This window comes from Xenopus tropicalis, chromosome 1 (genome assembly GCF_000004195.4).
Source record: "Xenopus tropicalis strain Nigerian chromosome 1, UCB_Xtro_10.0, whole genome shotgun sequence".
NCBI lineage: Eukaryota > Metazoa > Chordata > Amphibia > Anura > Pipidae > Xenopus > Xenopus tropicalis.
The window spans coordinates 38,720,767-38,734,276 of NC_030677.2; the positions used below are offsets into that span (position 1 = coordinate 38,720,767).

Consider the following 13,510-nt stretch of genomic DNA (forward strand, 5'->3'; position numbering starts at 1 on the left):
TACATAAGTATCTTCTTATGTACTTGATCCCAGCAGAGATGTGTTTTTGTAATGTAGGATTATCAATTTATTTGGGGTGATGCAGGATTATCCACTTATTTCCCAGTGTCCAACACAGGCACCTAGGGAAGCAAACACCCCAACAGCCAAGCACTTACAGCCAGCTAAAGGCAAGAACAAAATACAGGATCTTTTGCCATCCTGTGGCACGGTGTCAACCTGCTAAGGGAAGAAACACCTAAGTGAACTTGAGATGCCACTTTTAACAGCGTTTTGGCAATGCATTTTGATGGTAATTGAGAAATAAAAAATATTTAAAATATATAACAGACTTTGCTGACTACATTGTGTAAAGTAAGTGTTTGGCTAGATTGTGTGAAATTAGGGTAAAGAATATACAGTAGCCATATGTTACGGAATCATCTTGATGATCAGCAAAACACTCAGCTCCATGTGTTATTACTTTATAAGAAGCCATCATATGAAACCGAAGGGTGGATTCCATAGCTAGTGTCCAAAGCTTAGTGCTAAGTGAATTCCAGCATTGCAGACTAAACACTTTTCAGTATGTTACACTAGACATTGTAAAGTAACAAACCAAACCAGGAAAAATGGAGATAAATATACAACAAAAAAGGAAGCCAGGATGCACAGTGTGGTCCTATCACAAAAGGAGCCCCCAAGCAGCAAAGGGCAAAAATTATTTTCAATAAGAACTAGAACTACTATTTGTAGAGTTACCAAGTCCAATTAACTACAAAGCAGACATATACAATAGGTGATTGGCTGTCTGTTATTACCCACTGCAGCCAGCTGCTATAAAGCTGCTGGGGTCAAAATAAGTGACTTCCTGGGTCTTGCATATAGCCAGGGGTTGATCTGTTAATGTACAATGAATAATGCTCAGTAAAAATAACAGGGATCCTTAGATTTACCCATTCCTTTTCTATGGTGGAAACATTCATCTCAACCATTAATACTAGTCTTCAATTTGCGCTGTTGATTAACGAGTTTTAGAACTTAGTACTGCTGCTAAGCTCCGACACAAGTCTGCATTGAAAAAAGTGTTGATTTGTTAATACTCAGTCAGGAATGTGTTTTGTAGATATCCTAATTTTCCAACTGCCAGGAGTCCTTTAGAATTCCCTAATTCGAAATCCAGTAAATCTGCCCACTTGAGTCCAAAAACAGAGATGCATCTCATACCTTTCTCTTGCATTGGTGTCTCTGGCAATCCCGAACTTTAGAGCACTTAGTTTCACACAGATATGGCTTGTGACAAGGCATTCTTTTTGCATGCTTTCCACATCGACACTGTTTTTCAACCTCCTGAAAATAAAAAATAATGTAAATTACATTAGCTAAATGTTTATAGTCCCAAAATTTCTTTTTTTTAATACTTCTACTTCATTTTATGCAGTTTTGCATAAAGCTGTAGTTTTATGGTAGTAAAGGTATTTGTTTTTTTTAAATGTTTTTATCTCAGCTACTCTGCTAATTAGATAGGATCTGTGACCACTCTGTTTGTAAGAAAAAGATGGTACCTTTACAATTTGTTAGTCCAATTTTGCATCTGGCAATGTGTCTAATCTTTGTGATGATCACATCTCTTAACCTCCAAGGGCATATTTTTCCAAATTATACATCTTTTAAAAATACATTTCAAGCAAAAGTAACACAGAAATAAAGAGTTAAATCGTCCAGGCTTTTTAGACTGACCGAGGTCTCCGTAACAAAGGCAAGGTTAAATCCCCATAACTGTGATAATGACATCCATTAAGCTTGCAAAGGCATATTTAGGTCATATTGACCTTGAAAGAGCCCATTTGTCAGACAGAGAGAAGTCATTCCAATTGCTTGTTTTTGTTAAAGGCTGTATAATTAAAGCCAGCTTATTCTGCATTTAATGGGCCAAATGATGGAGCATAACCCTAAAAAATGTCCTACATATGTTTCATATGAGCAGTCATTATTAATTCCCTACTTCAAAGGCAGTAAAGTTTTACCAACCTATGAATTAAATTGGTAAGAAGAGTTGAAAATATAGCTGGGACCAAAATCGCAAGGGGAGTCAGAAGACAACAGGCCTTTAGGTCAATGTAAAATGTAGCATTTCTGGGTGTTCTTTTCCAACTGGCTGATTAATTGGTTGCCTTGGATATGAAAGGCATCACAGGTTCTCGTATATCAGACAACTGTCACTTAGAAAAGGAGACTACTGTTTATGTGACAGTCAGTGGCCCCTATACATGAGTACACCTGTGATTTGAAATGATTGTCATTCAAAGCAATTAAAATTTGGATGCTTTTTTGAAAGCTTGTGGATGACAAAATGCTTAAAATTGCTTGTGTGCCATTGACAAAAGGAGTACTGTGTTGCATTTAGCTATACCACTATTACAATACATGCAAAACACCTTCTGCAAAACTTCTTCTGTTGCTCCATTAACTTAAGCAAGGACAAAATAATATATATTTTTTTTTTTGCTATGGTTAAATAAAATCAATTTTAGGCTGATTAAAATTAGTTTAGTGTATGGCTAATGTCACACCATGTGAGCTTTAAGCATTTAATAAATGCCCAGTGAAGTCACCCAAAGTATGACAAATTGTTCATTATGGAGCCAGCTGACTTACCCAGTGACTTTAGCCTTATTGGTAAGCAACATAAAGAAAGTCCTGCTTCACTAGTTTGTCTATTTAGCGTCACAACAGCTTCATACATCTGGCCCAAGAACATAAAGAGGCATCAGAAAGGATAGCTTAAATCTCATGTAGTGCGGAATAACTGAATGCCCATTTGCCAGATGAGCTATTAAATCACAGCAGAGTCCCTAATTGGTCTCCATTTCAACTTTAAATTAACTGGTACTATGATGCAGTGATATTTGCTGGGTTTCTTTTTTTTTTGTTTTTAATTATTTAGCTTTATATTCATCAGTTCTCCAGTTTGAATTTTTAGCAACTATCTGGTTGCTAGGGTCCGAAATGTCATAGCAACAAGGCAGTGGTTTGAATGAGAGACTAGAAGATGAATAGGAGGGGGCCTTCATAGAAAGAGAAGTAATAAAACAATAACAATAAAACTGTAGCCTCACAGAACAGTTGATTTTGACTGTCATCAGTTATCTTATCCCACCACTTGGGGGCTGGAAAGAGGCAGGAAAATAATTCAAGAAGTATACAAACTAAAAAAAAAATGAAAATCTATAGAAAAGGTGAATGGACAAAAGTAGAGAGGAAAAAGGTGCCTGACCTGTCTGCAAGTCTCACAGGGACCTCGGTGGCATCTCTGTGAACATTTATGAAGTGCACACTCTAGAGGTTTGTCACAGCTGTCTCCACATGTAGGGACATCTTCAGTACAAGGTAAGGTATACTCTGAAAAGAGAGAATAAAACATTAGAATGTCTTATCAATTCGACTTTCGCAACACAGAGGCTAAGGAATCTCTGTACAATACTGTCCCAGTTCAAGGTCGGACTGGGGTGTGCAGGGCCAACTGGGGCTTCCGCCGCCCAAGCCCCTCCCCACCCCCCCGAGAGATCATACATTTTCTTAAACTTCAGCACAATGGGGGGAGGGAGATCAGTGGGGAGCACCAGCAAGGATCTGGTCTGGGTTGGCCCTGCCCCTGTTTACTGATTTTTGAGGGAATTCATTGGTGCACTGTATGTCCCATTGCAGCTTTGCTCCTGGTCGCTAATTTGATGATTTTAGAGCATTTTTCATTAAATGGCTAACAGAGTTGTTTTTATCATTTTTATGTCATTTCCATAACAATACAAATGTAGCTTTACTATGACACTTCATAAATATTTCTAGGCAACAAAAACATACACTTTTACAGTTTGCAACCTGTTTGCACTGGAATACTGAGGCTGATAAAATAGCTCACATTTCTTGCAATGGTACTAAATCAATAACGAGTAATAGTGAATACTTTACTTGATTTTCCACAAGGACACAGGCGATTTCCTGAACGAGGACACTGTCCACATGCGCCAGCATGGCAGATCTTCTCACAGGTGTGGTTACCACATGGCAGTGTTTTGCCGCAGACCTACATAAAAAGATTTTTTATTTGCATACAATCACTACATAACAGTAACATAATGAACACTAATGTTACAAGACATGTTATACTGAGAATAGCAATTTTGCAGGATATATACACAAATGAAAATAATGTTTAGTAAATACTCTGGCCTATATTGTTGCTTACCTTCTCACACTGCCAGGTTGGACTTGCACATGGTCTTTCTGCTACATTTCTTCCACACAAACATTTTTGCTTGCTTACTTGTGGGCAAGGCAGGCACTCTCCTAGAAAGAAGCAGGGAAACAACAGGGTTAGTATGGTAATTGTTATATATAAATATGAAATTTACCTTTTGACAGATGACACATGGCTATAACCTGTAAAACCCCTAAGGACTGTATGACATGTGCAGCAACATTCAAACAACTAGAAAGGGAAGTTTGAGAACTTCATGTTGATTTAATCACTGAATGAAATCTGATCTGTTGTTGGCTCCACCCACTTTTTCTAACCCTGGACCACAGTTATATAGTAAAAACCACTGTGCAAAATTTGCAGACCCTGGTTTTAATAGTGTCAGAATGGGAGCAATTTACATTTCCCCCCTGAAAGTCAACGAGTGGCATCCGATTGGCGGTTGGTGGTTCCGCCCACTTTTTCTAACCTGGAACTGCAGTTCACCCAGTGACTCTGAAAAGTTTAAGGACACTAGGATTAATAGTTAAAGAACGGCAATAGTTTCAGTTTAAACCAATAAAAGTCAATAGGTAAATTGTGATTGTTGGCACCCTTGCATAAATAGTGTGAAAATAACAGCAGTTTAAATTTAAACCAATAACATTCAATGGATGAAATCTGATTGGCTGTTAGTGGCCCAACCCACTTTTCCTATTTTGGAACTGCAGCTCCCCAGTGACCAACTCTGCAAAGTTTGGGGACAGCATTTTACACTTCACCATTGAAAGTAAATATGTGAAGTGTGATTGGCTGTTGGTGGCTCAGCCCACTTTTTTCTACCTTTGAACGGCAAATATGCAGTGACTAACTTTTGGAATTAATACTTACATAATGGCACCAGTTTAAATATAAACCAATTAAATTGAATGGGTGGAAATGGATTGGCTGTTGGTGGCTCCACACACTTTTTCTAACCTTGAATACGTAGTCAGCCAGTGACTAACTGTGCAAAGTTTGGGAACCCAAAAAAGTTTATTTGGCAAGAAACCAATAAACTTCAGCAGGTGAAATCTGATTGGCTGTTGGTGGCTCTGCCTACTTTTCAAAACTAAAACTGAAGTCCCCCAGTGACCAACTGTGAAAAGTTTGGGGACCCCGGTGTTATTTCTGTGAGAATGGCAGCAGGTTGGATTTCTGCCAAGTCAAAAGGTAAAATCTGATTGGCTGTTCACAGCTCCACCTACTTTTGGCCATCTAACAATCAGCATATTTTCATTCAGGCTGACCCCATGACTATGTGAATCACGTTTGGGGAGTGTAGCCTCAAAGCTGTAAGATTGGCAGCAGTTTCAATTTCAAGTCAATGGGTGAAATTTGGTTGGCTGTTAGCCCCTCTCACTTTGGGTCATCCAACAAATGTTGCTGTTTCATTTGGGGTGCCTCCATGATTATGTTATTCAAGTCTAGGGGGTGTAGCTTCAAAGCTGTAAGTGTGGCAGCAGTTTGAAAAGCTTCCTTGTGAAAGTCAATGGGAAAATTGGGGTGTTCAGAGCGGTGCCACAAAAAGATGGGTGGGGGGGCGGGATCACTTAGAAAAGTACAAGCAACCTGTTCCGCTACAGGGCGAAGAAGTGTGGGGAGTTTGGGTGCTGTACCCCTAAAACTGTAGGAGGAGTAGCGTTTAGAAAATGGGGGGAGCTAAGAAGAAGAAGAAAAAGCAGAAGAATAAGCTGAAGTCAAAGAACAGTATGTTGGGTTTTTCAACCCAACATTATAATGGAGAACATTTACCAGTTAATACCAGTTATTCATGAGAATTATAAGAAGTATATACATCTGGAACCAGAAACCATGATACTGGCAATAAATATGAATGCACAGTTTAGTGGCGACAGTATATCTTTAACATTTTACTGCATAGCATTATCTGCTAAAAAAAATGATATTTGAATTAGCACCCTGAACCAGTACCCAGCTCCCATTCCAGTTTATCATTATGAAGTCCATAAGGAGAAAGGTGTTTTGAGAGATAAACCTATAAAACTTGAAAGGATTTCTCTCCCTACTAAAAATAAGTGAATACATACAGTGCATGTGAATGTGTAAAACATTTAAATACACAGCAGCAACATAATTCAGAGCTACAGATTTGCCTCAGAGGTAAAACATGAGCCCTAAGAACTACTTCACAATAAAATAAAATGCACTTAAATACATAAATGTATAAAATGTAATCAATGTGATTACTTTTGCAATACGTTTATTTTTTCATTTTAGAGGTTAGTTAGTAGTTTTAGACTAATACCAGGCTTTTGTCTCTCTTCAAGTCATAGGGGGGCATTTACTAATGTTCATATTTTTTTTCACAATTTGTTTTTTTAGCCCAAAAAATGAAATGCCAATATTTCAGAAAATGAATGTAAAATGCAAAAGTACAAATATTTGTTAGGTTTCTTTACATTTCATACTCACCTTTATGACAAGGGTTTTCACACTTGTGCTGTTTACACATTAGTGTCCTTCTGCAAGGCTGCTGACAAGACCACTCTTTGGCACTGCATCTTCGAGGGACTGGCTTAGCCTTCTGGCAGAAACAAGTTACAGTGACCATCTTTGGGCATGGTGGGCATGGGCCTGTGTAACAGGATAAAGACAGTATAGGAAATGTTGGTCCAGGCAAAGTTGTTCTGTGACTTCAAAACATAAATTCAGTATGATATTTTTTTTTAAAAAAACCTATAGAAGCTTATCTCTTAAAACGTCCTCACTTGTCTGCAATAACATTTGAAAAGAGCTCCAAGTACGGGAGACCACTTGTCTTACTCTGATTTGAAACATATTTTAATAAGCCCCTGTACAACGTATTTAAAATCATGTAACAAAACTACTTTATCAGGATTTGATGGATTTACATATTTTAAAAAAGGGATTAAAGACAACACTATGTATTGCCTGATCAATTCTGATTAATGAAGTAAGGATCTTTACCTGGATGGCATAACAACAGGCATTTATGGCCACATGAAGGTTTAAATTCTCTTTCACAAACTTGCCCACATGAATGAGGTACCAGCCATGGGTCCAAGGGAGGGTCTTCCACTTTCCCACAATAACAGTAATACCTACTGGGGGTCTCAGAACGTTTATATTCATAGCGGCACTTAGGGCTGAAAGACAGAAGCAAACAATGTAATACTGCATGTCATATAACATCAAAAGACACCTAAATATACTTAACTATGCTTCAGCCACCAGTGAACTGAAGCTTTTATGGAGGTAAAGTAATAAATGTATAAATCTTGCATCAGGTCTGTTACCCCATAGCAACCAATCAGCAAGTTACATTTATTGGTTACTAAAAGTCACTAGACCTAATGAAACTTTGCTCCCCATATGTCACGATAACAATGTAGACTTTGTTGCTGAACAGGCTCTCCAGCTGGCTGAACAACACCCCCTTACAGAGGTCTGCTTAGTTTTCTCTGATAATTGTATTTTAATGCACAGAAAATTATTTTTTGTATATGATATTGCTTTATGTATAAAATAAAATGTATTAAATGTGGGTAATGTAATATTTTTAGTGTATAATGTTATTCAGTAAGGCACTATATCTGAAAACACAGCTTGCCAGGTACATGCAATTAGCTGGCAGCAGGCTTCAGGATGATCCCTCTCCAGGTCTTTATATTCAGTTATGAGGCCAAGAAGACACACAATAGGTTGGACACAAATAAAGAGGGCACTTTTTTGAAAAAATAATCTTACTTACCAAGGCCATGGATAATCTTTTTTATCAAAATCATCATCTGTCAGAGGAGAAGATACAAGGAACACACTGTCCTTTGCCCATTTCTGTATACACGGCATGTGAAATATACAATAGCAACCAGAGCAGCTCCAAACCTACAGAGGGTCAATACATAATGAAAATGTTTCCCTTTTATGAGCTCATTCAGTTAGGCTTATGTAGAAAAGGTGCATAAACATATATAAGAAATAGCCACAAGAAAAGCATGGATATCTTGCTACCAAAGTGTGGGTGCAAACTACTATATATACATATAAACAAATATCCCCCCAGCTCTAGAAGTCATGTCTGATTCAGAATATCTTTAAAGGTTTATTCTCTCAAACTGTCACTGAAATGTGGCACACTCCAGTGTTATAATACAAAACAGCAAATATTATACATACGTGTATGAATACTAATTTACTTTCTGATATTATTAATACTTTAAAAGATCAATTGATTCCACCCCCCATTGTAAACTCTTGAAATGTTAACAGCAGTAAAATGCTGGGTGTGTATCCTATTAAATTGCATTTAATCCACTAAACTATAAAGATACTTACTGCTTGGTTTCTCTTGACAGAAGCAATGCAGATCAAGCAGGTCACTGCTCCAGACTGAAAAGCCTCGTTTACATATTGTTGGGTACGGGCTAACTCGCTAAGGTCTCCATCTTTATCAAAAAATAAAGATTTTTTTAAAAAAATATTACTAATTAAATGCACAATTTGAACATATAACCCACATGGGATGAATATAGCCTAACTATAGCTACTGAACCAACCAGTCATTATTACAATATATACTACAAAATCAGAACCACTCGCACAGGACTTGTGTCACATGACCTGTGGGAGTGGTTCCTATTTTGGAGAATGTCTGATGGATTAACTTGAGGACTGCACCCAGGCACATTTACTATATGGTGACGTGAGTGCCAGCATCCCTTGTGTGTTTATTTATATTTCCCCTTGCAGTAAAAACTATACTGTTGTTTTAGGACTAAAAAATAAATGCCCACCACGTTTGACACAGTACACTGTGAATTAATAAATGTCAGTTAACAGATATTCCCTTAAAAACCCAAGAAAATTAAGATTTTCTTTGGTTATTATTGCTTTAGTATTGCACTGTGACCCTGGTAGCTGCTGTAAGGTCACAGGATGACAAATGCAGCCCATGGCAAATCACTAGTTCTGCTTTTATGCAGGCACACAAGCAATATGTTACTTACAGGGATGCTAGAACTATTAAATGCACTATATTCTCTCAAATGTCCCCTTTCTCCTAATTTATTTTCCCCTCCTTTCGCATTAAAGGCTAAGCCAGTCACAGCAAGCAGATCATGAATCGTCTCACAGAGTGACATCTACATCTGCCTACACCCTAAAATTTCTTTAATAAAATATCTTTCTCCATTGACCCTTTGTATCTAGGCACAAAGCCTGACTATTTCCAGCTTCTCTTCTTCACCTTTCAACACATGTTTTCCAGTCCCTAGGCCCCTTTCTAATCCCAATCACCTTTATAAACTTCCCTTCTCCCGCAACTACCATAACTCTTCCCTATCAATGCTTGACTTCAAAAATTCTCTAATACCTGTTTATATGCTTCAAGTTATAATCTATCTCCCAGTTATGTCCCACATCCCTTGCGGTTAACTAAAATAACCAAACATATGTAAGTATGGAACAGTTGACCATTTATCTTTTTCTATTTTGTGACGATTTCCAGAAATGGAAAATCACAGGAAGCAAGATTAAGATCTACATCACAACTAACTTTACAGTAAATTATACAGGATTATACAGAACATACTGTTCTCTGATACTAGCAATGTCCAGACTGACCATTCTAATGATACCAAATACCAACTGCCCTCTAATTCCATATATTGTAATGACAGCTATCAGCTAGCACACTCCTAAATTCCTGATCTCCTTTACAGCCACCATGCAAGCAGTTTTCGCTTTTGAGTACTGATTAGATTCTGTGGTTTTAAAAAGTGCTTTGGCTAAAGTTGGGAAAAAAATTTCCTTTTTTGCTGTTGATTTCGCTAGGTGAGAGTGCCACAGCAGGCCCAGTTTTTACTGCTACTCTAATTCATGTGAATATATCAAATAATGCAAAGCAAATAGTGGCAGCATTAGAAGTAGAATGTATTGTCTCATTCAGTATCATTCATATAAAGCAGTGCTGTCCAACTGGCGGCAAGCGGGCCGCATGAGGCCATCGACCCCCCTCTGTGTGGCCCCCCACCTGTCTGGCTGCTTTGATGGCTTAATTTTGTGTAAGATGGTATCAGTACTGAGATTAACTGGCCCCCTGCATGGTTCTCACCTCAGATTCAGGCTGTAATCCCTCTGTATTGTTTAAAAATGTAATCCCCTGTGTTGTTCACACCTTTTAATCTCTGCATTGTTCACCCCCTGCAGTGTTCACACCTCAGGCTCAGGCTGTAATCACCCACATTGTTCACCTCTTCACACCTCAGATTGTATGTACTGCCTGGCCTATGCTGCTGGGGTTGCTAGGGGTTGCTGTGCTATCCACAGGGGAGGAGGAGGCATATTGATTTAAGGGTGTTTCTTAATATGACATAATATAATTCTTTAACATATGAATGATGGTTGATATCCCTGCAGCGACCATTGTGATAAAATGGGTGTGGTTTGAAGTGGGTGTGGTTTAAAATGGGGGAGTGGCCAAAACTGGCTTCCATTAGCGACCCTCCACTATGTATGCAAGAGAAATTCTGGCCCTCGGCACCGCAGAAGTTGGACAGCACTGATATAAAGGATTCCCTTTAAACTATTCCTGCTCTTGCTTCAAACATATCCATTTAAAACTTGTGTTTGTCCCAGAAAAGCATAAGCAAAACATATTTGTAGAAGTCAACAATAAATACTCAATTTAAATGATTGAAATTACCTGTTTGACTGGTATAAGATGTAAAGGTTAAAGCCAGTATCTTTTTCTGCTTTCCTTCTGCATCTTCATCGCCATCCTCATCATCTGATGAACTATAATGATCCGCTGCAAGCTTTTTAACCGCTGCTTGATTAGCTTTCTGGATTTCTTCAAACTTCTTTTTAGAATTTTCCTCTGCAAGCAAAAGATTGGCATTTAAACAAACATTTTGACACCAACTATTCAAAACAGAAGTCTAGAGGAAATGTGCACCTGCTAATTTCACATCTACAGTGAAAAAATAAATCTTGTGAAAAAAATCAGCACAGTAGACAGCAAGCTTAAGCTTTAACACTACCAAGCATGGGATATATACAAGGCCAGGAGACACTTTTACCAACACTGGGCAAATTCACACCTAGGCAGTAACATATAGCAACCAAACAGCATTATTAGCATTTTTAGGGCCAGCTGCCGGTAGAATGATAAAACTAAAAAAAGTGCTTGGTTGCCATGGGTTATTGCCAGGTGCACATTTGCCCAGTGTTAATAAGTGAGCCCTAGTGACAGGCTATTGGTTGTTATGGATAACTGTGCTTTCACTTGTGCACAGAACATAAAAACATACACAAGTTCATAAAAGTTGCCCCTCCAAAGTGAGTCAACAGCTTATTGGCATATGCCTCTGCTATCCTACAAAAAAATAGCTGGATTAGAAAGATTTATGGACATGGTCCTGTAACAACAAGCCTCCATAGGCCTGCTGTATGATCCAATTATTGGCCAGGGGTCCAAGCTATTGAATCTACATGTTTTGATAAAGCATGTGAGCAGCCAAATGCGGGAAAAAAAACCACTCAATTTACCTCAATAGGTCTTGCCTAACAAAAGGATCTTCCCGTATGCCCATATTTATTTACAAGTAACTGCTAAAAATACTTTGCTATAGCAAACTAGGCCGGTGCAACTTAGCACCGATGTTAGCAAATAAGCCCACATCTGTAGTCAACACTGGAAGTAGTGGGTTGGTGGTCCATATGTAGTTGGATAGCTTGCTTTTGCTCTCTCCAGTCTACTCACAATCTAATCAACCCTGTATGTAAATTGCCCTTTTGAGGTACCGATGCAGTGTCTGTAGTTTTAGAATTAATATACAGAGATTCTTCATTTTCTCTGTATATAGCAAAAGATGAGATTAATATGCATCCAGTTTGTAATGTGTTCAAATTACCCATATCTACTCTTTTGGCCAGTGGTCTATGCAAGTACATTTTAAAGGACAGATCTTCTTTCTTCCCAGCTGGCAAATGCCCTTTTATGCAAGTTGACAAAAGCAGACTTTTTTATTCAATATGAGATGCAAATGATGTCAACTGCCTCCTGACCGGCCCCCTGCTTAAAGCAATATTTGTCAATTTGTCTGAGATTAATCAAGCTGTCTGACTATATCACTGCATGGAAGGACAGCGGCACTATTCAAAGGTTAATGCAACAGCAAAATTGCCTGCATTAATATAATGCTCCATTGCTGGAGAGTACACACCGTAGATCTCCCCAAAAATAAAGGTGTTATACAACTGTAAGCTGCTTGGGCAGGGCCCTCTTCACTTCTTGTATCAGTTATAGGTTGCTGTGTGTGTAATTTGGTATGTTCAATGTAAAAACCCTTTTATGTACAGCACTGCAGATAGGTTGGCGCTTTATAAATACAGGTATGGGACCTGTTATCCATAATGCTCGGGACCCGTGGTATCTTTCTGTAATTTGGATCTCCATAACTTAAGTCATTTAAATATTGAATAAACTCAAAAGGCTTGTTTTGCCTCCTTAGTTGGGATCAAGTAGAAGGTTCTGTTTTATAATTACAGAGAAAAAGGAAAGCATTTTTAAAACTTTCTGGATAACAGGTTTCCGGATAAGGGATCCCATACCTGTACCTGTTAATACTACTACTACTAATAACAATATTAATAATAATAATAATAATAATAATAATAATAATAATAATAATAGCATATATAAAGAACAAGCTAACTGCCATGCTGTTATTACTCATTCAAAAAAATTATTTACGACGTGGTAACATAAAGCAAAAACAGAGCATGGTTGCATGTACGCCCAATTTGAAAGATATTCTAGTAAAGTGCTCAGTTAGGATGGTCAGAAAGGGAATATGGCCCTCATGCCCTGCCACTTACCATTAGTTTCACGTTTTAAATTTTCGCTGGTGACTGGTTTGCTGGCTGAAGCATAAGCATTTCCCCGTCCAGTGCCAGGCCTTTGAGCACCATTTCCATCAGTGTGGACTGCTCTAGGGTAAGATGTATTTCTGTTTGATGCTGATATGGGGCCTGGTGCCTGGAATGATCCACCATTGACAGATGTAGCACGGCCTCTGGCTCTTCCTCTGCCAGCCTGACGCCAGGGAGCATCCATTCTTCTACAACTGAACAACTCAGCATGTGATTCTGTGGAATACATGAACAAAAGGGAGGCAAGAATCTAGTAAATTAGTGAAGGAAAACTAAGTAGTGTACATTGTTGGTATACTGGGTCCTTAAAGACCTATACTCTCATATACTGCTGGA

The 13,510-nt window shown here is 38.3% G+C and overlaps 1 protein-coding gene across 2 annotated transcripts in view; it reads right to left on the minus strand.

Moving 5' to 3' along the window:
• nfxl1 (nuclear transcription factor, X-box binding like 1) overlaps positions 1–13,510 on the minus strand; it is a 36,524-nt gene that overhangs the window by 21,455 nt on the left and 1,559 nt on the right. For both annotated transcript variants that reach the window (XM_012967800.3, NM_001169135.1), the window contains 10 exon segments: positions 13,121–13,390; positions 10,944–11,117; positions 8,576–8,685; positions 7,992–8,125; positions 7,208–7,386; positions 6,692–6,853; positions 4,226–4,326; positions 3,949–4,063; positions 3,257–3,381; positions 1,207–1,329 (listed from right to left, as the gene is read on the minus strand). In XM_012967800.3, coding sequence (XP_012823254.2) covers positions 1,207–1,329; positions 3,257–3,381; positions 3,949–4,063; positions 4,226–4,326; positions 6,692–6,853; positions 7,208–7,386; positions 7,992–8,125; positions 8,576–8,685; positions 10,944–11,117; positions 13,121–13,358 — 1,461 coding nt within the window. In that variant the 5' untranslated portion in view covers positions 13,359–13,390.